Source organism: Pleurodeles waltl, chromosome 8 (assembly GCF_031143425.1).
Source record: "Pleurodeles waltl isolate 20211129_DDA chromosome 8, aPleWal1.hap1.20221129, whole genome shotgun sequence".
Classification (NCBI taxonomy): domain Eukaryota; kingdom Metazoa; phylum Chordata; class Amphibia; order Caudata; family Salamandridae; genus Pleurodeles; species Pleurodeles waltl.
In genome coordinates, this window is record NC_090447.1 from 81,024,763 (window position 1) to 81,050,518 (window position 25,756).

At 44.0% G+C, this 25,756-nt stretch overlaps 1 protein-coding gene across 3 annotated transcripts in view; it reads left to right on the forward strand.

Moving 5' to 3' along the window:
- Positions 1–25,756, forward strand: part of PDE2A (phosphodiesterase 2A) — a 1,588,440-nt gene that overhangs the window by 1,337,996 nt on the left and 224,688 nt on the right. For all 3 annotated transcript variants that reach the window (XM_069203789.1, XM_069203788.1, XM_069203790.1), the window contains one exon: positions 24,219–24,278. In XM_069203789.1, the coding sequence (XP_069059890.1) occupies positions 24,219–24,278 (60 nt within the window). The remainder of the gene's footprint in view (positions 1–24,218; positions 24,279–25,756) is intronic.

Consider the following 25,756-nt stretch of genomic DNA (forward strand, 5'->3'; position numbering starts at 1 on the left):
TCTGGGACATTTCCTTCATCAGCCTTGCCTTTGCTTGACAAACCCCCTTTCTCGTATGTAAATGAAGTACTTTGTGTCTACTGCTCTTTCATGTGACACTAATGTATGAACCAGAATACATTAATATGTAAAATAAAAAGGTAGCCAGGATAAGCAGCAGAGGTTTTAATACTGTTGTAAGCCAGAAAAGTCAATTTGAAGCCAAGGAACATGATTTTGATGCACCTACCTGACAACTTCTTAACACTGTTTCAACTCAGCAAAGGTAGCCTCGGGTTTGGCTTATGTCAAGAAGAACAGTCACAAGACTGTGTGAGGCCAGGATATATCTCTTCATAAATCAGATCCATCCTTAGTGTTTTACGTTTACGTTCTACCTCTCATAATGTGGACAGAAGGTTTCGACAGGATCTCTATCTCAAAAATGTTTATCTGGTAAAGTTCACTGCAGTATTTAAAAGACCTAAGTTGAACATGTTTGTGAACAGTTCACATTTCTTATGGATTCTTCTAACTGCAAATTCCTCACGTTGGGATTATCGCCAGGCATGACATTGAATCTGGAAAAATCAAAAACAGTGCTCCTGCGTGCCTGAGGGTGGTGCCATGGTCCACAAGCATCATCTTTATTGTGTTCCAGAAGTGATGATGGGAGTCACATAGAAGAAACACCCATGTGTGCTGACATCAGTTCCTTCCTTTCCATGCCTTCAGACACAGATCCAACTCCCTACTCCAATTTTTCTTCACTCTCTGAAGTGACTTTTTGGTGAGGCACAGAATTGCAAGGTGGTGCAGAGGCTGACCATCTCACACTGGATAGTCCTCTGTATTATCTGCTATCACTGCCAAAGTCAGTCCTGAAAAAAGTCTAACAGCACAGTCCACCAGACCTAGAGCTGCTAATACTGCGTTGGCACTTAGAGTGACTGGCATGGGTATCTATCAGACAGCTACATGGGCATCAGCGCACACGTACCTGAAGCACTACTCCCTTCACAGCCAGGTCCACCATGATGGGCCATTTGCCTGTTCCATTCTGCAGGACTTTTTAGTCTGAGCCGTTTTACACACCCACCACCTTGAGCTGTACTGCTTTGGTACCTATTTACAAGTTGAGAAATCCAAGGTTAGAACTACCAATCAGAAGAATGAGTTACTTACCTTTGGTATCTCTCGTTCTGATGGATACTGTATCTAACCACAGATTCCTCACTGCTCTTCCCCTCCCTGTTCTGTGGAATGAACTTTCCATCTAAAAAAAGCCCCAACTTAGGAATCTGCACACGGATTCTCCCAGTTCACTGATGGGCTCTGAGGCCCAGATAAGCTTACAACAGAAACTGATGTCAGTGGCCATGGTTGGCACTTATATATGGCTCCAATAATGACTCCTGGAGTGGAAAGAGGTCAACACAGAGTTGCACTGCTTTTGCGTTTTCCAGGTCCAGTCTGGAGCCTGGGGATATTCCCAGGGTGAGAAACAGGTTGTTAAATAGAGTATCCACCAGAAAGAGTGTCACCGAAGGGGAGTAATTTGGTCTTTACATGTGTGCAGATCACTTATATGTACAATCCGTCCATGAGGAAAAAATCCTTTGGAGAATCCCAATGCAACAGCGAATCTGGGAAGAAAGTTTCCTCTAACCTCCACCGACCCCCCAGAAACCTCCGCTCTGTTCACCGGGCTGTCACACAGGTACCACATACCAGATGCTGCCGGACCAGAGGTCGCTACTTTTCCTATTTAGCCGCTAAGTCCTGGAAAGACCTCCCCCTCCACCTGCGCACCTCTCCCTCCCTAACCCACTTCAGAAAGGGGCTTAAAACCTGGCTTTTCGACCAAAGCAGCAGCAGAGCTCCTGGATAAGCAGCGCTCTAGAAATGACAAGCAGCGCTCTAGAAATACAGGTTGATAGATTGAATGAGAACCAAACACAAAATGACAACCACAGCCTGGGCCGGTTAATGCAGTGCTGAAACGAAGTGTGTTGAGTTTTGAAGAGCTGACAACGGGCCAAAGAATAGAGATATGACAGAATTACAATGTATGGCACGCTTGGTGAACCTTTACAGGTTCTCCCACACATTGAAAGTGGAATATTCATTACCATCAAGGTAATTGTGAGGCCCAGGAACTTCACCCACTCTGTATGGGGGTGGATTATACATGGAAGGTTAGGTCACCACCAGGCACTAACAGAAAGAAGTGCAATTATCCTTATATTTAGAGGATCAGGTAAATAAAAAAGAGCCTGTGGGAAAAAAAATGCAGAGCACTTGAGATTCAGTCTTGCTTAAAATATCAGTGATGCCTGAAGAAACTGAGCCTTCAAGCCTCCCACCTGATTGGAGCTTTTCCTAATTGTGGCCGCTTGTTTTCCATAGCAGGCGGGCGCCATGGTTTGCAGATGACAGGTGAGGCTTCTAATTACCCATTATTGTCTCCCAGTATGATGTGTCAGGTCTCATTACCACTCTTGAAGGGGGATCTGTGAATCCTTGCGGCTGTGCTGAAAGCTCCATCTGTGGAATCCTAGAGGTTGTCTCCTTAGAACTGTGAGTGTTTAGTGAGTGTGGGGGACCGCTTCCTGCATGGCTACGCGGTGGCAGGTCAGGCTGTGACGTCAACGTGTCAGGGCGCATTACGTCATTTTTACGCAGCTCAGCTTTGGGTGGTAAAGGCTGCCTGGTTCATCTGAAGCCTTTAGAGCAGTGGTGCCCAACCTTTTGACGTCTGTGGTCCCCCACTTTATCAATACCAGAAAGTGAAGGGGTACCCCAAACAAAGGCTGATCCTAGCTCAGCTGAGGTAAAAGGGTACACCAGACAAAGGCTGATCCCGGCTCATCTGAGGTGAAAGGGCACACCAGACAAAGGCTGATCCCAGCCCAGCTGAGGTGAAAGGGTACACCAGATAAAGGCAGATCCCAGCTCACCTGAGGTGAAAGGGCACACTAGTCAAGGGCTGACCCTGGATCCTATTGGGCACCCCCACCTCCATGTAGGAGCTCCTCATCCATATTAGATCTGCAAGGAGCACTCAGGTGTACACTACCAGATCTGCTGCACATTATATGCGTGCAGCATATAATTTACATATTATTTACATTTCAAAAAGTATGAAAGAATGCAAATTATTAGCAGGTAGAATCTTTAAAAGGTTTCAATCTTTGTATTGAGTTTGCCAATGTCGTAATATTTTGCCTCTGGATAAAATTTATATCCAGATGAAATTTTTTGAATGTAGATTTAGATTGTTCCTGGAAAACACATGCATGTTAGCAGAATTTACTGGCTTAAGTAGATTTGGCTTGTTCTGCGTCTGCAAAACCTACGTTTTTTGTAGGATTTTTTTTAACCCCTTCACTGCTAGGCCTTTTCCCCCTAAGGTGCCAGGCCTTTTTTGGCTGTTTTGGGCAGTTCGCACTTAGGCCCTCATAACTTTTTGTCCACATAAGCTACCCACACCAAATTTGTGTCCTTTTTTTCCAACATCCTAGGGATTTTAGAGGTACCAGACTTTGTGGGTTCCCTTGAAGGACACCAAGAAATTAGCCAAAATACAGCGAAAATGTAGTTTTTAAAAAACAAAAAAAGGGAAAAAAGTGCTGCAGAAGAAAGCTTGTGGTTTTTTCCCTGAAAATGGCATCAACAAAGGGTTTGTGGTGCTAAAATTACCATCTTCCCAGCTTTCGGGAACAGGCAGACTTTAATCAGAAAACTACATTTTCAACACAATTTTGGCATTTTACTGGGACATATCCCATTTTGACTATTTTTTGTGCTTTCAGCCTCCTTCCAGTTAGTGACAGAAATGGGTGTGAAACCAATGCTGGATCCCAGAAAACTAAACATTTCTGAAACATAGACAAAATTCTACATTCAGCAAGGGGTAATTTGTGTAGATCCTACAAGGGTTTCCTACAGAAAATAACAGCTGAAATAGTAAAAATATTGAAATTGAGGTAAAAAAAACAGCCATTGTTTTCCATGTTTTACTCTGTAACTTTTTCCTGTGATGTCATATTTTTTAAAGCAGTATAGCGTTACATCTGCTGGACTCTTCTGGTTGCAGGGATATATAGGGCTTGTAGGTTCATCAAGAACACTAGGTACCCAGAGCCAATAAATGAGCTGCACCTTGCAATGGGTTTTCCTTCTATACCGGGTGTACAGCAATTCATTTGCTGAAATATAAAGAGTGAAAAATAGGTATCAAGAAAACCTTTGTATTTCCAAAATGGCCACAAGATAAGGTGTTGAGAAGCCGTGGTTATTTGCACATCTCTGAACTCCACGGTGCCCACACTAGCATGTGAATTACAGGGCATTTCTCAAGTCTCCCGATAAATATGGTACCTCAGTTGCGTGGGTAGGCGTAAAGCTTGCGACATGAAACTTAACATGGATACATCACATTTTTACATTGAAATCTGGTGTTTTTTGCAAAGTGTCTAGCTGTAGATTTTGGCCTCTAGCTCAGCCGGCACCTAGGGAATCCTACCAAACCAGCACATTTTTGAAAACTAGATACTGAGGGGAATCCAAGATGGGGTGACTTGTGGGGCTCTCACAAGGTTCTGTTACCCAGAATCCTTTGCAAACCTCAAAATTTGGCCAGAAAAACACTTTTTTCTCTCATTTTGGTGACAGAAAGTTCTGGAATCTGGGAGGAGCCACAAATATCCTTCCACCCAGCGTTTCCCCAAGTCTCCTGATAACAGTGGTACCTCACTTGTGTGGGTAGGCCCTTTGCCCACGAAAGGAAATGCCCCAAAACTCTATCTAGACACATTCAAATGATCAAATACAAAACTATATGTTTGTGCGTGGGTACCCGGGTTTTTGGTACTGGGCTCAGCAGCCATCTAGGAAAACGTACCAAACCCAGACATTTCTGAAAACTAGACACCCGAGGGAGGTGTGACTTGCGTGGATCCCCCAATGTTTTCCTCCCCAGAATCCTCAGCAAACCTCAAATTTAGCTAAAAAATCAAATTTTTCCCAAATTTCTGTGTGAGATCACCGCACCGGGATAAATTTCCTACCATCCAACGTTCCCCTCAGCCTCCCAGTAAAAATGATACCTCACTTGTGTAGGTGGGCCAAGTGCCTGTGACAGGAAGGAGCCAAAAACATGTCAAAATTGAAGGTGAACCAAAGTGGGTCCAAAAGTGCAGTTTGAAAAAACATATTTTTAGGCTGACAACTGCAGCAGAATTTTTATCGGTATAGATGAGACAATGCTGGTTGGTAGGAATTTTGTGGATTCCTGCAGATTCCGGAAGCTTCCATCACAAAAATGTGGGAAAAATGTGTGATTTCCGGCTAAGTTGGAGGTTTGCAGGGCTTTGTGGGTAAGAAAATGGTGCGGGGTGCATGTGAAGCACACCACCCTGGAATCACCTAGATGTTTAGTTTTCAGATTCGTCTAGGTCTTGTGGATTTTTCTACACAGCAGCGTCCAAAAAGTGCAAACCTCACCATTCGAAGTGGGATGATTTTGAGGGTTAGCCAAGCTCTCATGGCCCAAATGTAAAACCAGAACCCAAAATAATCAAATGTCCTCTTGCTTGCCGTGGGATAAGATGCTTTAGTGTGCTGGGGGAGAGCTGAAAGACTGTTACCCCCTTCAGTTGGAGAGGGGGCCCATACTGGTTGGTAGTCACCACCCCACTATTTTTTTTTTAATTCCCTGGCATCTAGTAGACTTTCTGCCCCCCCCAGGGTGTGGAACGGGGGTAATTGCCCAATCTGCCCACTGGTGGGAAGAACAACTTTGGCCCGATTTATTTTGGGTAGGGGTATGGACATAGCCCCACCCTCTTATTTTGAAAAATAGGCCGATCTGCGCCCAAGGGGGGCAGATATGGCCAACAGTAATGTGACCCCATGGGGAGCGACCTTTGACCAAGGGTCTACCCCCCAAACAAAACACACACATACGCACACCAATCCCTGGTGCCTACGTTGTTTCTGCCCCCACGGGGGCAGATCGGCCTAATAGAAATAGGCCGATCTGCCCTCAAGGGGAGCAGAAATGGCCTAAAATAAATTTGTCCCCCCAGGGGAGTGACCCTTGCCTAAGGGGTCACTCCCCTTGTGTGAAATTGTCGCAAAAAACAAATCAGCAGTGCTTACTGGTTTCTGCCCCCCTTGGGGCAGATTGGCCTAATAAAAATAGGCTGGTCTCTCCCCAAGGGGGGCAGAAATGGCCTAAAATAAATTTGCCCCCAGGGGAACGGTCCTTGCCTAAGGGGTCGCCCCCTTGCGTGAAATTGACGCAAAAAAAATAAAAATCCCTGGTGTCTAGTGGTTTCTGCCCCCCAAGGGAGGCAGAAATGGCCTAAATACAATTTGCCCCCCAGGGGAGCGACCCTTGCCTAAGGGGTCGCTCCCCATATATAAAAACATAAAGTAAAAGAAATATATATATCCCTGGTGTCTAGGGGTTTCTTATGTGTCAGTACCACCCAAAATAATTCCCTGGTGTCTGGTGGGCATTTCTGCTGCCCGATCGCATCGTGATCGGGCAGGAGAAATGCTTGCAGACACATGAAAGGAAAGGCCTTTCCTTTCCTTTCATGCCTCTGCCGGCCCCCTCCTCCCGAGCGGAAGAGAAATGCCGAGCATTTCTCTTCTGCATTGTGCTGGAAGCATGCTTCCAGCGCGATGGGAGGTGACCTCTGATGAGGTCATCACGCGATTGCGTGCTGACATCATCAGACGTCACTGGGGGGGGTCAACGATTCCCCTTCCATCCCTGACTGGGGGGTGTGTGGGAAGGAGGCCCACGAAGGGAGCGCTAGCGCTCCGCCCGTGGCCTGGGTGCAGGACGAGCTGATCTCGTCCCCGGCACACGGGAACCGTGTGCGAGGATGAGACCAGATCACCCCAGACGCCTGAGGGGTTAAGTTTGCCAACTTTTTTTTCAAAGAAAAAGAAAGTTAAAAAGGCCCTTGACGCAGCTTGTGGACCCACATGAGGGCCACCTCTTAAGCTAAAAGCATTTGTGGGTGATCGTCTAAACTAGACACAGAAAAAAGATGATATAGATCAGTGGTTCCCAACCTTTTGACTACTGTGGACCCCACTTTATCATTACTGGAATCCGGAGACCTCCCCTGAATCATTATTGGAATTTGGGGACCCCCCAATGAGTCATTGCTGAAAAGCTGGGGACCTAATCTGTTAATATTATTCTATTTTCTAAGCAGTCGCGGACCCCCTGAGGAGGCTTCACGGACCCTCAGGGTTCCCCGGACCACAGGTTGGGAACCACTGAAGATGGCAGAGGAGTAGCCGGACAGGTGTGCATGGGTCTGCACTGTAGGGTGGAAGAGGAAGGGGCCGAATTGTCAAAGAATAGAGAGAAGTGATCTAGGAATAGGAATGACTGGCAGAGTAGGGAGGCGGCGTAAGCAGTTTTGTGAGAAATAGAGTTATCATTGTTGGCATGAGGAAAAGAACTGAAAACAAAACAAGCATTGGCAGAGACAAAAGGTCTGGTGGTGGACGTCCGCCTATTGGCTTTATCTAAGCATCAAAGTGTGTTTTGTTCTGTTTTTTTTTTAAACTATATTGTTGGGGAAGCTGTCAAGCTCAATCTGAAAAAATGGCTAAAAGTAAAAACCTTTGTTTTTTGGTCTCAAAAAGAGCACATTGCCATAGTAGTTCCTGGCACTTAAGGTGTCTGCTTTGTGTGTGGATGTGCTCTTTGAGGAAGGGCAGAATGCTGTCACTCACAGATAGCCAGTGGCTGAAGTGGGCGGTCCCATCCTGTATGCTGAAGTGGGTGGAAGACAATTGTGAATGACACAATAACAGACCACTGGATGAAGAGGGCTGGCTGAAAGCCTCTTTAAGTATTCTATACTTAATAGTTTAGTAAAATCAAAACGTCTTGGCTAACACCAGACCTGAAGCAAAACAATGTGAAAAACGATTGCACACGCAGTAACTGCTGAGCATGAAACATACGTAGCGAGATGCGGAAGCCCTGCTACAGAAAACCATGTATGCAACAAAGCTACTTCCTTATTTGCCTGGGCGTTTGTAGCAGTTTTCACAGTAGACTTTCACCACATGCTCTCCACAGCATTTGACAGCAAGCAGCAGAGATTTAACCAAAGCCTGTTGTGTAAAATAAAGGTTATATATTGTTTTCACCACAGTACCCATTCCAATGCAATATTTTTGCATCAGAGCCAGCATGTGACGGATTAATGAAAGGAGTTAGAATCATAGTTTTTCAGTGGTGTAACAAAGGGCCCCGCAGCCCTGCAGTGCAGCGGGCCCCCCGATCTCCATGGTTGTCCCTCAGCACACTACACTGTGCACGGGTGGCAGGCTGCTGATTGGGTCGAGAGGGAGGTGGCCCCAGGGACTTTACAGAGAGGCCCCCTCATGTTCTGTTATGCCCCTGATGTGTTATGAGCACATATTGTCCCACCGTGCATAAAACCCATATCCCAAGCCTCCTTGACAACTTTAAAATGTGTGTCCGCTTCAACCATTGTCTTTGCATGAGCATCAATATCTGTTTTTCTTCTACGGAAAGAATGTTGATCTTATACATTTATAATATAGCTTTACATGCATACACATTTATAACATTAGTGTCTTTCTCTCATACATTTATAATATACATTTACATACAAATACATTTTTAATATTATTGCTGATATCAATTAGAGTGTATGCATCTCTCATTGAATTCCCCACCAGACTTCTGAACACTTGAATACTCTGCTCCAGCACACATCTACAGTCTTAGCCCACCCACCCTCACTGAGTAGATCCTTGACGGCTGAGAAATATCAGCTCTCAACCTTCTGCTGCCAAAGGGCCAAATGCGCTCCATTAAGGACTGAGAGATCCATGCTACCGCCCAAATTTTCCTCCACAGTCACATTTCCCCCTGCCATGAGACCAATTGTTCTTAGAGTGCATTTAACAAATGTGTTACCTCATTCTATCATTCATAAGACTTAGGTTTGGGCTGTCCCACCCTTAAATACGTACCCATCCACTATGAGGCCTTGACCCTTGGATCTTCTGAGCCGTGGTCCTTCTGAAACCTAAGGGCTTTGCACCCTTGTAATGTACCTTGTTGGTGATGCCTCACTCAGTTTCCACAAATGCCTGCTTTACCTCCCACCGTCCCTTTCTCGAGTAGCTTTGTTTCCTCAAGTGAGCTCCCTTACCACGCAATGATGGCATTCTAGTTCCTCCCATGCCCCCCTCTATGTGCCACCAATAACACACTACTTTGTTTCTGTTCCACGCTCCAGAGCCATCTTATGGCTCACGCTTGTAGTATGAAGTAACCCTTCTTGCCCCCTCCCCCCTCTGTTTGCTAACACTACTACTGTTCTTGGTCTCATCCTTGGCAAGCAGCTATAGGTCCAATGGAAACTGATGAGTTCTACCAAAACAGTAGCTCAGAGTACTAACGTGAAAGGGCATTATAACCCAGCTTTCATCCAAGTGACTAAAATACCAAATTCGCATCCGCAGATACAAACAAGCCTTGCATTACTAAAGCAGACAATTCCACATAGATCTCTGCAAAATTTACAGAGACTTAGCAGCCACTGACCAGCCATGCCATACTTCTGCTCAACACCACAGTGAAACATTCGAAGGGGGAGGCTAAACATGTGCGCTTACATCAAAGGACCTCTCCACAACTATTGACACCAAAGAACATGGGCCCTGCATCTCTAATTACACAAAGGTCAGTTGGATCTAGGGGATGGCCTAACTTGAATCACATCCTTCTAGAAATATTGTCAACATTCGCTTGTACCTGGAATCCCTTGTGACAATCTTCGATGATTGGAAGTTCGGTTAATCTTCTGACTGACATCATTAACACGCTTTGTTGAGGGCTTCGAATATTCAAGACAGGGAGACACCAGGGATTTGGGGAAAGAGAGGATGGCACCAAGGCTTTAGTAGAAAGGTACTGTTACACTATGGATTTGGTGAATAGGAGGATGGCATTAGGGCTTTAGAGGAAATGTACATTTCACCAGGGAGATTAACACCAGGGCATGACAATCAGTACTAGTCCAACACGGGTGACAGCAGTGATTTGGGAGAAGGGCTGGGTGACACGAGGGTCTGAGGGGAAGGAGAGTACAATGCTTGTTATGTACCAGGAGATGAAAAACACTTACTAAAAGATATAAATTAAACTTTCAAACAGAGAATTGGAACCAGATATAGGGACTGTTAAAAATGGGTTTTTTGGTTGGCAGTCAGGTTACCCCCTGTCCAAGCAAGGACCCTCACTCTAGTCAGGGTAAGTCACACACAATCCAAATTATCCTGTGCCCACCCTCTGGTAGCTTGGCACTGAGCAGTCAGGCTTAACTAAGAAGGCAATGTGTAAAGTATTTGTGTGAAAAATCATACAATAACACAATATAGCACCACAAAAATACACCACACAGTGTTTAGAAAAATATATAATATGTATCTAGTTAAATGCAGGTCAAAATGAATAAAATGCAATAAGTATATGTTGAGATATATCTGAAAAGTGATATGAAGTGTCTTAAGTCTTTTAGAAGCAAACAACAGTCTGTTTCAAGCACAAAGCACCTGCTTCGTGTGAAAAATCTCCTCAAAGAACTGCAGAGGAGGAGAAGCGTTGAAACAAAGGGCTGTGCATCGATTTCTCGTGCCGCACACGCGATGTGTCATTTGGTTTTCACGCAGGGACGCTGTGCAACGATTTCCGCCACTCGGGCGTGGATCCTCTTCGGGTTGCGGGGTTTTCAGGCGCCCCGGGGACGGGGCATGGATTTCCTGCACTGGCAGGACAAAGTCACAGGAGCTGCGTCGATCCGGTGGCCGTTGCATCAAATTATCTACTGCACGGCAGGCGCTGCGTCAATTCCTCTCTGGAAGTCGGACTGCATCATTCCGGCTTGGCTGTGCGTTGATCCAGTGGGCCGTGAGTCGAATTTCCTGTCACTACGCTGGCGCTGCGTCGATCTTCTCGTTGCGAAGTCGGGCTGCGTCGTTCCGGTTCGGCGTGCAGTGAAATTTTCACCGCAGTGCAGGCTGTGCGTTGTTTCTGGCAGGCTGTGCGGCGAATTTCGCTGCACAAGGAGTCCTTCTTGAAGAAGTGAAGTCTTTTTGGTCCTGAGACTTCAGGGAACAGGAGGCAAGCTCTATCCAAGCCCTTAGAGAGCACTTCTTAACCTCAGCCAGAGAGCAGCAAGGAAGCAGGGCAACAGCAAGGCAGCCGTCCTTCAAAGAAAGCAGTCAGGTGAGTCCTTTGGGCAGCCAGGCAGTTCTTCTTGGCAGGATGCAGGTTCTGGTTACAAGTTTCTTCTCCAGGAAGTGTCTGTGAGGTAGAGTGTCTGCCCCAAGACGTGTCTAAGTTGGTAGGGTCAGAGAGCCTGCTTAAATACCCAAATGTGCCTTTGAAGTGGGGGAGACTTCAAAGAGTAGCTTAGAAGTGCACAAGGTCCCCTTTCAGTTCCATCCTGTCTGCCAGGGTCCCAGTAGGGGGTGTGGCAGTCCTTTGTGTGAGGGCAGGCTACTGTCTTTTGACATGCAAGTGTCAAGCCCTCCACCCTCCCAGCCCACGGAGACCCTTTCAAAATGCGTATGTATGCAAGTGAGGCTGAGTATCCTGTGTTTGGGGTGTGTCTGGGTGAATGCACAAGGGAGCTGTAAACTAAACCTAGCAGACGTGGATTGGAAGGCACAGAAGTATTTAAGTGTAGAGAAATGCTCACTTTCTAAAAGTAGCATTTCTGAAATAGTAATATAAAATCCAACTTCACCAGTCAGGAGGATTTTGTATCACCATTCTGGACATACTAAATATAACCTTCCTACTCCTTTCAGATCAGCAGCTACAACTCAAAACTATATATGAGAGCAGCCCCAATGCTAGCCTATGAAGGGGGCAGGCCTCACAGCAGTGGAAAAACAAATTTAGGAGTTTTACACTACCAGGACATGTAAACAACACAGGTACATGTCCTGCCTTTTGCCTACACAGCACCCTGCCCTATGGGTTACTTAGGGCCTACCTTAGGGGTGTCTTATATGTAGAAAAACAGGAGTTTGAGGCTTGGCAAGTACTTTTAAATGCCAAGTCGAATTGGCAGTGAAACTGCACACACAGGCCTTGCAATGACAGGCCTGGGACAAGGTAAAGGGGCTACTTAAGTGGGTGGCAGAACCAGTGCTGCAGGCCCACTAGCAGCATTTAATCTACAGGCCCTGGGCACATATAGTGCAACCTACCAGGGACTTATAAGTAAATTAAATATTCAAATTGGGTATGATCCAATGTTACCATGTTTTAAGGAGAGAGCATATGCACTTTAGCACTGGTTAGCAGTGGGAAGATGTGCAGAGTCCTAAAGCAGCCAAAATGAGGTCAGAGAAAGAGAAGGAGGAAGGCAAAAAGTCTGGGGATGACCCTGCAGAAAGGCCATTTCCAACAGCGACCAAGTCTGGTCTTGCATGCCTCAATTTGGCCACAGATATCCTCGCTAACTCGCAGTACTTGAGCCAGCAGTCACCAACACCATGATCCAGGTTAAAAACCCTGTTCACACTAGTGATCACTATGAAATACGTAACAGGTATGACGTCTGACATTGATGGCAGCCCTTGGTGTGCCCCTCCCAGTCCAACAAGACAGCATTACTATGAGACAGGCCTAGGTCATTGCTTACACGCATGATTTGGGTTCACCCATGAACAAAAATCATTACCAAGGGTCCAGATATCTATCAGCTGGGACAATCAGGGCATTGTACACATCCATTATCATGCAGGAGACCTTTCCGTCGCAACCGACTTGCATTATCGCTAGTTATGACCACATTTGTGTCTCTTGACCACTGCACTTGGAGAAGCTAAACCTCCTAAGCACAATATTGTAATTTTGAAACAATCAGATGGAATTATACAGTTAATTTTATTCACTGTATAAAGTTTTTCAACGCATCATATCACATAACAGGAGCTCCAAAAACAAGGAAAAATCACTGTATCGAAGTAAAGAGGTCAAGACATTAATGCAGAGTCTGAAACTAATACAGAATATTACAATGTCAGAAGGTGAAGATTTGTAAACAAAAAACAAATAGACAACCTTAAAGTATTGATATAGGCAGAAAATGTGAAATTAATTAAATATTAGTAGAAAAAATTTGAAAACTGAAGGAGCATGCATGCACTAGTAACCCATGTATAAATATTGCAGGTATACTTTATGTAAAGCACCACTGCATAATTTCTCACAGATGTTGCTATTCACTTTCACTGCATCATTTTTTGAGCACTTGTTATGTGATTAGGGGTGGAGGAAGCATTCCGCTCTGCCGGCAGAGTTTGCTGAGTTTACCCCACTCTGCACTGTGCTCGGAGTTCCAAAAAACTCCAAGAAGTGAGGTAGAGCAGAGTTTTTCTCTTGTTCGCTAACATTAAGTTGGGGAGTGCGAGTGACTAAAATCGCTAAGTTGATGAGCGCAAGCGAGATTTTTTAATGCGAGCAGTCGCCGTAGGCCGTGACAGCTCGTGATGAAAGCTGCCAACGTGTTGAGGAAGCTAATCGAGCAGCAGAAAGAAATTAGCGCCTTCTAGCGTTCCACGTGATTCACAGGAGATACTCCTGGCACTGAAAATCAAAATCCGCTGCTTGCTGGACTCCGCGTAGCTCTGCAGACTTTTTTCGGCAATTCACGGAGTTTCGCGTAGCAGAAGTCCCCATACTCTTCCCGGGCCTATACGTGATACGATATAGCGAAAGGAACTTTATCAGGTGAATAAATTAACTGTATATTTCCATCTGATTGTTTCAAATTCACAATATTTTGCTTAGGAGATGTAGGCTTCTCTCCCGAAGTTCTCAGGGGTACAGGGCTGCCCCAGTATAGTTTCTCTTGGTCAGCGCACAGCACTGGTAACATATAGTGATACCGCCCTGCAGCATTTCAGTGCAAACCATCCTGATTAGTAGTTATGCATAGGTCACCTCATAGTCACCTTTCTCTGCCTTGCAAACATGTCACCAGACCCACTTGTCAATTCTTCAGCACTCCATTGTTAGAATTCATTAATCCCCCAAGCCCTTCCACCACAGCGGATATCTCTGCAATCAGGTGCACGCGGAGAATGGAAGGATGCGAGGTGGGAATGGTGGGGGCGGGTGGAGGTCTGTGCAAACCCTCATTCACAGAAGAATACTTTGCTGATAACAAGAGAACAGATTGAATTAAAAATGAATGATAAGAACAATGAGATTCAGACAAATCAGAGTGAGGAGCCCGAGAGGTGGGGAAGGCAGACAAGGAACAGACCGACCAGGAGGGAGGGAAGCAGAGAGGGGATGCAGAGATATTTGAAGATGAAACACTGGAGAGATGAGGGTTGCATGTTGAAATATAGACTACAGACACATTGTGCTATCAAAACACTGTGGCCAAGATATCAAGGACCAAAATATAGATGAAGGAAATATGCCTGAAGCAGGCATTAATAAGGGGAAACGTGTTTATTTCTCAAAAAACTCCATGCACTGCTTGATTGCAGCAGTGAACCACACATGTCCAATGTCTAGGGCCCTTCCTAGTTTGTTTAGACATAGGAATTTGTACTGGATGGTTCTGATTCAGTACTAATCCCATCCGAGACCGCACATCATCACCTCTGCACCTTGGTGCGGGTCTGTGCGTTGGTCAAGGTAGCCTGTTTGTCCCCCAGCAAAGAGATGACAGAAGCAGCAGGCCAGTCTTAGTAGATATGAGTCTAATCTGTTTCCCTTCTGTGGAACACAGCACTGCACATTTGATTGATACCCTGCATGATCTGCAAAGTTAGTAAATCTGCTCCAAATTCTTCATTGTTCTTTGCTGAAAGGCAAGCCTTGCTCCTGCCTGCTTCCATAGATGTATAATGCGTACGTGAGTCGGAGCACATGTTGCTGAGTCTGGAAGCGTTCGCTGCTGGGCAGTTCCCCAGCCCTCCTACTACTATGGCCTGTCATGGGGTGGCGCCTTATGTTATGGCGCCGGCCACATAGTACGTTCTGATTTTGAGGAGTTCATCTTCATATGTTTTTATCTGTTAACGAGGTAGGAGCCATACCTTTGTACATATCGGCTGGGTGTAGCCGATATGTGCATTATCTGTTTAGCAGCACTAATGTTTGGCAGTGCAAATGCTGTGGTCAAGACTAAGAAAATGAATTGTGCACCAACCCAGTTGGGATTCTTATGAGCTGCATGTTCAAGGAATGGGCTTGAGGGAAAGGATGCTTGAGGGAAAGGATGTTAGAGCAATGGTAGGTTGAAGTGATAAAATAGAACTAATTTCAGTGTTAAAGATACAGAGTTAAATAATTATGCACAGATGTAAGGGGTTTTAACATATACAAGTTATGTAGTTGATGGTCACATTAGTGACATTTAACAGCAAAACACTTGTACCGATTATATACTTGTGGCCTGCACTTACACCTCACTCTGATTAAACGCAGGTGCGATTAATTCACTTTCCCAATTTAGAAGCACTTTTTTTCCATGCCCAATCCATAGCTTTATGCTTCCACAGCTGATGCTTGAATTTACCTCAGCCCCTAGGAATCTCTCAGGACTCTATTCTAGACCATGGTTTTCACCCTCTACACCCATCAAGAACAAAGACAGCCATATGCGAATCAGTCATGGCCCTGCACCAACAGAAACAGTCCGGTCTGAACTGCCAGGCCAGGTCCTCTCCAGGGAGGAGCACATGCAACCCCAGACTGGGTATGGCCTACTTAGGTTTGTCAGGGAGGGACAGCTTCAGTCCATTGGCAGGAGGTTTATTGGCCTCAAGTCGGAGCATGCCGTCACACTTATTTTGTCTGTTGCAACAATCAACAAGATGATGGAAGGGATGCTTCAATCAACCTTAGCTTCTCTCCATCACTCGGGATGCATTAGACCATTATTTTCACCCACTGTGCCATTCTAGACAGAGACTAGCCATATGCACATCAGTCATACTACTGCCCGCATAGATACATCCTAGTCCAGACTGCCAGGTCAGGTCTCCCAGATGGGAGTACAAGTAACCGCAGGCAGGAGGTTAAATGAAGTGTAGATCGATGGGCCTGCTCAAGTATTTACCTTCCCACTCTCTTGCAAAAAGATATTCATCTTTGCTAGATGTTGTCTTTACTGCTTGTTTCAAGGTCTCCTTGACAGTACTTGTTCAATGATGTTCTTTCATCTTATGTGCCCATTGGAATTTGTAACTATTTTCTGTAAGGTTTTACTTCCAAGATTAGACAACATTGTTTTGCCCTCATGAGCATTTTTCCTTTACCGTGTTTTATTGTCTGTTTTGTGTAGGGATGCTAATAGAACACTGATGGATTCAATTTTTGTACCAATATACTTGTGATCAGTACTCATATCTCGTCCCCTGATCCTTTCCAATCTGGTTTTGTAATTTGTTCTTCAGTTCTGATTTGTAAGGTCTGTTAGCTGCCTCATGTACTTGCTCTACCTTCTGTCTCACTTTGACTTTACGATCAGCATTCAGCTTCCATAATTCAGATCCTTCCAAAAATTATTCTGCTGCTCTCTGCTCAAGTACACTTGTGAGAGAGATATTATCCTTTGCTCAGTTCAGTACCAAACTGCCACATTAATGAAACTACAGAAACAGACCCAGATTGGTTGCAAAACACATGAAATGTTCCATCTACCAACACTGGGCCTAACATGAGAGGGATGGGACTGTCAGGACCCACCATGCAAATGGTCGTGGCCATCTTGAGATGGTACCCATGGCCATCTTTAGGTGGTGTTTCTTTGAATAGTTGTAAATTCATCTAATGAGAACATTACTATGGGAATCTATACCAGGGAGTTATGTGGGGCTTTTAACTACCCAAGTGCAGTATTAGTATGCCTTTCCACATAAATCAATACATAATTGATACGTTGAGGTTTTGTTTATAATACAAAAGACTGCGCTCTGCCCTCTTTCATATGCCCATACTCCCCGCATCTACTGAAGCAGAAGTGGAGGACGCTCCTCCTCACATTGCAGCAAAACCCTGAACCGGCTCCCCACACGCCGCCGGAGCATCACCTAACTTCCGGAATTCCGAAGGGCCGTTAAGACCTGGCTGTTCGAATAAGCCTCCGTGACCTGCAAGGACCTGGATACCCTATTGTATGATTAACTGCGCTTTATAAATCCTGATTGATTGATTGAATCCTGATTGATTGATAATAAATAATATGCTATGCCAATAAGAAAATGCAACACACTGACCTTTGTCTAGCTTTATGAAGACACAAAGTAGATACTGCCAAGGAAGTAAAAAACAGTAGAAACAAAGTACCAGCAGATGATCCTGAGAACAAAAAACACAAAAAATACCAGAATTACCAAAAGACACTGAACGCTAAAAGAAGACTCTCACATGGAATGCTGGAGAGAACGATGCCATTACATGGCACGGAACTGCAGAACATGGTGACATTCATAGCGCTTGGTGCATTCTCCCAGGTGGTGAAATTCCCTAGAAAGCATAACAAAAAGTATTGTGTGAACTCTGCGTTTTTGTTTGAATGGCAATTCAATTGGCAGACTTTATGGCAGGAGAAATCAGATTAGCCGAAAACTGCGAAACCCGACTCATTCCTCTCCTGTGTGCCAAAGAGAAGCCTCCACGGGTGGAATGTTCCACCCAACACATCTTCTTTACTGGAAATTTCCAAACAGGAAGGTTGCATTGTACATCTTAACCCAGCAGGCACAGTATTCTCTTCAGCATATTTTAGTTTTGTTCTGAAATATTCTAGCAAAAATCATAATAACATTTATGTTATCTCCTAAAATATTTTAGAGCATGTTATAGTACCTCTGTCCTCAATTTACCCCACCAACACCCGTCCACCTCAGATACAGGTCTAAGTGAAATCCACTTGAAGTAGACAGATTTAAACAAGAGGAGTGAAAAGTTGTGATTTTCGAAATGTTGTCCTTAGCAACCTGTGTGACTAGTTTTAAAAACGTTGCAAAGTATTGCAGGCTTTGCAAGGGTTGAGAGACTGCTAAAAAACTATTTGGCAAAATCTTAATTTACAAATAATTTTGTCCATTGGTGAAGTTTGCAAAGCGTTGCTAGCTTTGTCATGTAGAAGTTTTTTTTTAACTTTACAAGACGTTGCAGACAAAACGTTACAGTTCACTGATCTCCGTATGAAGTTGGGCAGATGGACGACTTCAGTGGTAGCAAGGCGCATCCTTTGAGTAGGGTAGTTGGACATATTTGTTGTGGATCTCTTTAGTGCTGTGACCTTGTCTTGGCTCCACATTCTCTGTGAACACAATTATGTTGAAATTAGATTAATAGGTGGCTCATAACTTGGGTGGAGGTTTAAAACGTCTTTGACTGTTAAATAGCTGGATTTCATAGATCCGGCTGATGTTAACATTCTAACCAAAAGGGCTGATCCGTAGTAGTCATGGTGGATTTAAGAGAGGAAGAACAAGCATTGGCAAAGCTAATAGATTGTGTCTATGAGAGATCTATTGGTTTTATTAGACTGGAGTGGCATTGTGTGGCTTGGAGTGGAGTAGCATTGTGTGGCGTGGAGTGGAATGGAGTTTAATTGCGTGGCATCAAGTGGAATTGTGTGGTATGAGACTGCATGGAGAGGAGTGGAATTGTGTGGTGTGGAGTGGAATTGTGTGTAGTGGAACTGCGTGGCTTTGAATTGCGTGTAATGGGATGGAATTGTGTGGAGAGGAGTAGAATTGTGTGACCTAGGGGAAATTGTGTGGAGTGCAGTTAAACTGTATGGAGTACAGTGGAAATGTGTGGTGTGCAGTGGTACTTTGTGGTGTGCAGTGGTACTTTGTGGAGCACAGTGATACTGTATGGCATGCGGTGGAACTGTATGGAGTGGAATTATGTGGCATGGAGTGGAACTGAACGGAGTGGTATTGAGTGGAGTGGAATTGTGTGAAATGGAGTGGAATTGTGTGGCATGAAGTGGAATTGTGTGGCATAAAATGGTATGGAGTGGAATTGTGTGGCATGAATAACAGTTCCATTGTTAAGAAAGGCAGGAACATTATATCCGAATATGCAATGCCCTGTATGCATTTTATTTAAATATTGGAATTGCTCATTGAGTGCATGTATTCTATGCAAAGAATTGATGTGTGACAGAAGAAAAGGTATGCAGCCAGATGTTTGCGAGCACTGCATATGCTGCCAGGGTGTGTCACTGAGCTGCTTACTACCTAGCACCCCAAATCCAAAATACCATAAAAGAAAAACAAGCAATGACAAACAAAAAGGACATAAACAAGGCAACAAAATACACATTTGAAGTGAGATATCAATAAGAATTTGTTTTAAAAACATAATATAGTGCAAACCTTCACATTGATCCTATGACTGGTGTGTACATTGTTTCTCCTGCCCGTGGAAACTTTTCAATATTAGGGTGATGTGTGCAATGTTCCTTGGGTAAAAATCTGCACTTTTGGTTGCATTCCTTGTACGTTGTTTCAATGAATGATGTCTTTAGTGCTTCTTTGCGATAATATGCACATTTTATGTCTGTGTGCTGTGTGTAATCTTTCTCTGGGTTGGTCTGCTGAGTGTTAAAAACTAAATTTTGTTGGCCCAAAATATTACACATTACCCCATAATATCAAAACACATCACTGAGTCAGTGTGGATGGGGAGGCTAAAATGAACAGTGGGAAGAGACCGGTGGGATAGTAAACCAGACATCGGATGTCAAGAGGTTCTGCATCATAAGGGACAGCAGGAGGAGGGCGGGAGGGGGCATCGAGACAAACCCAGTGCTTAATTTGTGCTTGTTGTTTCCGGTGCTGAGCACCGGCACTTATTTTTGAGGGCCGGGGCTTATTCTTCTGCCTCAAGCATCTACTGCGAGTACAAGACATAGATGGGAAAGACGAGGAAGAGAAAAACAAAAAAGCGTCACAAAGGGAGAAAGCAGAAAGCTGCAAGAGTGAGTTGAAGAGGCAGGGAGTGGCTGTAAATGGATTGAAGAGGCCCAAGATGGCTTCAGGATTACGCTGCCTCAGTATTCCATACTTGCATATTTAAATGCAGCAGCCGCTTGTTTAAGAAGAGGGCTTTGGGCGCCGGCACGTTTTTATTTACAAATTAAGCACTGGACAAACCACTTTAATATTGTTTTGTTTAAAATGTGAAGTTCCCTTTATTATCATATACAGCCCCAAGTCAGGCTATTATTTTATACTTACATCTCGCTTCCTTATTCTGCTGTTTGTTATAGCAGTCGCAGTGCCAAGAAAGGCAGGAACAGTATATCCAGCCATACACTGACCTGTACCTGTTTCATTAACATTTTATAATTGCTCGCCAACTGTATAGAGTCCAATCTACGGGGAGACACAGAGATTCACTGTGGCGAGATTAACAAACACATACGAGAATAAACGATCACAAGATAAGAGGGCCCCCATATGGTATATACAAACATGGCGAGACAAGCTCATTGGAGAAATATTTTTTTTAATATTATCATCCAGAGATGCATGTGACCTCACACATGCGTAGTGATAGATCTTCACACGCAGGAGCGGGTACAGAAAATGGGCGCTATACATAGTGACGGGTATAAAAACGTGTGAACTAGAAGCGGAACTGACCAGGCACTCGTGGAAAGATGAGGGATGATTTTCACGCAGATTCAGATGGGAAGGTGACATACGTTCGTGAGAGGTAAGTAAAGGACTTGAAGTGATGTGTCCTATTGAAAGTGAGCCAGATGAAACACTTAATTTTCTTTTAACATCATCACCCTGTGATATCATCATAATTCATTTTACTAGATGATTTCAATGCATCAAGGGGTAAGAGCTGTGCTTTTGTTTTGAAATTGTTGTTAAAGGTTGTATTGGTTCAACTGCAACATCCAAAGTGGGCATGGACTACAACTCCCAGAATCCATTAGATTTTAAACAAAACCCCGGGGATTTAGCTTTGTGCCCTTCGTGACACTGAGGGAACTGGTAAACTTAGTTTTCAGCTAGTATCACACTGCAATTTGATGTGCCCCCAACTTTATTTCTAAATTTACCTGTGGATTTAAAGCTAGGAGATACAAGTTACTTTTTGTTTACCTTCTGAAAAATGCATGACTACAGAGTAGGGTGAGCAGACCATCTTGCTCAAGTAACTGAAAATGGCTGCTAATAACACAATAGTGCGGAATGCATTTATCTTTAAAAAAATATGCACAAAAGCCTTCTCACTATACAGAACCTTATTTACCCCCAAAATAAACCTGCTGAAAAATCGGTCTCAAAGGGCTAAATTGCTTCACAAATTAAAACTATTCGCCAAATAGATCAATACTTAGCCGTTGGCAAAATAATACAAGAATAAATAAACCAGATGACAGGTAAAAGTGATTTGCTCAGAACCATGAGTTCTTATCTAATGGGATAGCCATTCAAAGAACTGACACACCCCTCTCCCATGGGGAGAGCAACCTGCATTCCTCTTTCCTGTAAACAGTCTCACCTTGAAGTCAGATGAAAGCAAAGTAAACACCAGGCTCCCTCAAAGACACAACTTGACATTTGACCTCTATCTTTGAATGCACAGCAGATGTGATGAGATAAGAACAAGATTTACAGGCCTGTTTACAGAAAGGGAGCTCTGGGAAGGATACTGGCAAATAAGGTTTGGAATAGGAGGGAGGAAGTGAACCTCGAGAGGCTAAGCCATCAAATTGAAAGCAAGGAAATGTAAGTTACAAACCACAAAGCCAATGGCAAGCAAGGGGCAGGTCAACTTTCTGAAACTCTTGCATATAGGCTGCAACCTAAACAAGCATTTGCAATGCAACGGGTCTTGCGTTTGCTCATGTTAGAGCTGATAGCGTTGTAAACTCCTAACCCGACTTTTCACCTATCAGGCAAAAGTGCTTTTATATACGTAACCCGAAAAAGTGCAATTAACTATGTAAAGTGCTCGACTTCTGCCAAGCGAGATCGCGCTCGTAAATTAGAGAAAAAGAAGTCCACGAGCCCGATGGAAAACAGCGAGCCTCGCATGTTTTCTGCACTTGGTCGCTGCGCTCGAGGAGGGCTAGCCACCGGAAAAGGCATGACTTATGCGTGCCTTCGACTAATGAAAGCAAGCAGATTTTCTTAGGCAAGCCCACGAACCAATAAAAAACACTGACGTGATGTTGACAGGGCTCCGAGCCCTTTTCTGAACACTAAAGTGTCTCGCTGCAATACGCATGCGCGAGCGCATGCAACGCAGGCTCGACCCTAAAAAGGGCCACATTTGGAGTTTGAAGATAACGTAAAACCCCCCAGTTTCCAGGAAGAAGTTCTGATTACAGATACAATCCTTCTTCTGAAGTATTTTAGAGGAAATCCAGGCGGTTGATTCTACTCTGTGTTCAACATTTTCACCAGCAATAAAATGATTCTCAATCCCCTCCAAACTCTAAATGAGGCCCCAAGTTACTTATACAACAGGGAGAAATCTATGGATGTGCCCTCACACCGCACCACTATTCCTTTATGTCCCAGGATGGATGGCATTTGACACGAACGTCAGAAAGACGCGTGAAAAGGCGTGGGTTATTGTGAATGGCTTTACTGCAGTTATGCATGCATTGCTCTTTTACGCCTTTGTACTACAGCATGTCAGCGGTTGTATATTAACGCATGATGTCTTCTGTGGGTATCACAACCACTTTTACATGAATAACTTGGGTGTGCTAGCATCATATTGCAGTTTCTGACCTTCCCCATTCTTTTTAGGGTAGGTGCACATAGCATGAGTTGGTGGTGCTTACCTGCTGTCAGAATTAGAGATTCAGAACTGTGAATCATTACATGGTTAAACCACAGCCAAACAAAAGTTCCAGCAACAAATTCACCCATTTTAAAAGGACTTTGTCAATCAATGATTCAATTAATATCCAGAACAGCTTTCCATTGTTGAGATTTCAACTTACTCCCATTGCTGTTCTAACCTCTCTGATTCAGGCAATATTGTTACAATGTATCCTGAAGTTGATGAGGTTTCTGGAGGCTGAGAATCACACATGTTACAATGTATCCTGAAGTTGATGAGGTTTCTGGAGGCTGAGAATCACACGTTACAATGTATCCTTGAGTTGATGAGGTTCCTGGAGGCTGAGAATCACACATGTTACAATGTATCCTGAAGTTGATGAGGTTTCTGGAGGCTGTGAATCACACATGTTACAATGTATCCTTGAGTTGATGAGGTTTCTGGAGGCTGAGAATCACATGTTACAATGTATCCTTGAGTTGATGAGGTTCCTGGAGGCTGAGAATCACACATGTTACAATGTATCCTTGAGTTGACGAGGTTTCTGGAGGCTGAGAATCAAACATTTTACAATGTATCCTTGAGTTGACGAGGTTTCTGGAGGCTGAGAATCACACATGTTACAATGTATCCTTGAGTTGATGAGGTTCCTGGAGGCTGAGAATCACACATGTTACAATGTATCCTTGAGTTGACGAGGTTTCTGGAGGCTGAGAATCACACATGTTACAATGTATCCTTGAGTTGACGAGGTTTCTGGAGGCTGAGAATCACACGTTACAATGTATCCTTGAGTTGATGAGGTTTCTGGAGGCTGAGAATCACACGTTACAATGTATCCTTGAGTTGATGAGGTTTCTGGAGGCTGAGAATCACACGTTACAATGTATCCTTGAGTTGATGAGGTTTCTGGAGGCTGAGAATCACACATGTTACAATGTATCCTTGAGTTGATGAGGTTTCTGGAGGCTGAGAATCACACATGTTACAATGTATCCTTGAGTTGATGAGGTTTCTGGAGGCTGAGAATCACACATGTTACAATGTATCCTTGAGTTGATGAGGTTTCTGGAGGCTGAGAATCACACATGTTACAATGTATCCTTGAGTTGATGAGGCTTTTGGAGGCTGAGAATCACACATGTTACAATGTATCCTTGAGTTGATGAGGTTTCTGGAGGCTGAGAATCACACATGTTACAATGTATCCTTGAGTTGATGATGCCTTTGGAGGCTGAGAATCACACATGTTACAATGTATTGATGAGTTGATGATGCCTTTGGAGGCTGAGAATCACACATTGATAATGTGTAAATCCTTCTTACTCTATTTCAGATGCTCTGCAGTCTGCTGAGTGACTCAGACGAACACAACCTCCACATTTTGGAGAAGCATGTGAGTAATAACTGCCTCTTTAGAGAAAATACATTGCTTTGATCATTTATTGGAAATGTTTGCATTTTTCTGTTTGCAGTGGTAATGGCAATATTATTTACAGGACAATTGTCTCTTTTTTTCTGGCCAAACATACCGTACATAAATTACAAACATGTTAACTGATTCCTGTCATGAGTAAATGTCTGAGTGTTTCGGGTGGAAACTACTTGCAGACATTTGTATCTGTGGGTGTTGAACGACCTTTGTTGATGGACGCGCTCGCGATCGCTCGCTGGCATTGCTAAGAGCGAATTTGCTCAAATGGAAATCCCGCCATATTGGTGCAAAACCAATGTGAGGAAATTCTATTTTCAAAGGCCACCCATGGACTTATCACTGTGGCGCAGCAGACCCGATGGCACAGACAGCGGTGCACCCACTGGTGGCATGCCCTCCACGTTGAGAGGGCTACATCTCAATGGCTACGCTGCGAGAGTCACGTACTGATTTTGCCACTTTTTTGCCTAGATTCCCATTTACCATAGTACTGTGAACGAGTCAGTGAATCTGAGCAATCCTAACTATCCAGGCAAACTTACTGAGTAGTGTTCATTGTTACAAAGTTCAACCCAACTAGTCATTCAAACGTTTGAACCTCCAGCTTGTAAAATAAGTACATTGTTAGTTCACCTCGCTTTCTGAGTTATATCTACACATCCCAGCTCTGCCCTGATTCTTTGTGAACGCATGCTGTCGTCAGCTGACTAATCTTCCAAAGAGCATCATGTGGATGTTCTCTATTGAGTGTATCCCATATTTCAGAATGACTTATTGACTTGGACATTTTTCTGATGGTGGGTATTGGTTCTAGCTTAATCCCAATTTATTCCAAAGACCCCATATATCTTCCTGTGATTTTTCTCCCTTCCAAGACATGCCCCAAGAAGTCATGTGCAACACACCATTAGAATGCACTGAACACAGAAAAGTATTGGGCAAAGTCAGGCTTTTATATTTCTGGCCGCCATATGGCTTTGATTGGTTCTATATAATTTGGAACAATTTAAATGATTTAAAGATTAGTAATGCATTATCTAGAAATAAACATGTTTTGAATTTTATGTAGTCATATTTGAAGGGGTTACTTGGTAAAATTCCCTTTGCTTCCTTAGCTATGCATTGTGCAGGATAATATCTTGGTACATAAAGTATTATACATTACCATGGAGGGATGCTTACTTAATCCCACTGATTCCCTATCTGCATTAAACAGGTTATTTCTTTTTGCAATAGATAGGGAGGTATTCAACTGAAATTTCTTTTATTGACTTGTATCAAGAGGCAGATCTTCAGGACACTTTTATCAGAGGCAGGAGGATGTGTGTTTCACAAAAATCCTTGCAGGATATGGAGAGCAAGGCGTGTTGTCAGTCACTCATAGAGGTCCAGATAGGTATAGGTGCACTGAAATTCTTAGGAACATGATCTCAAAGGTG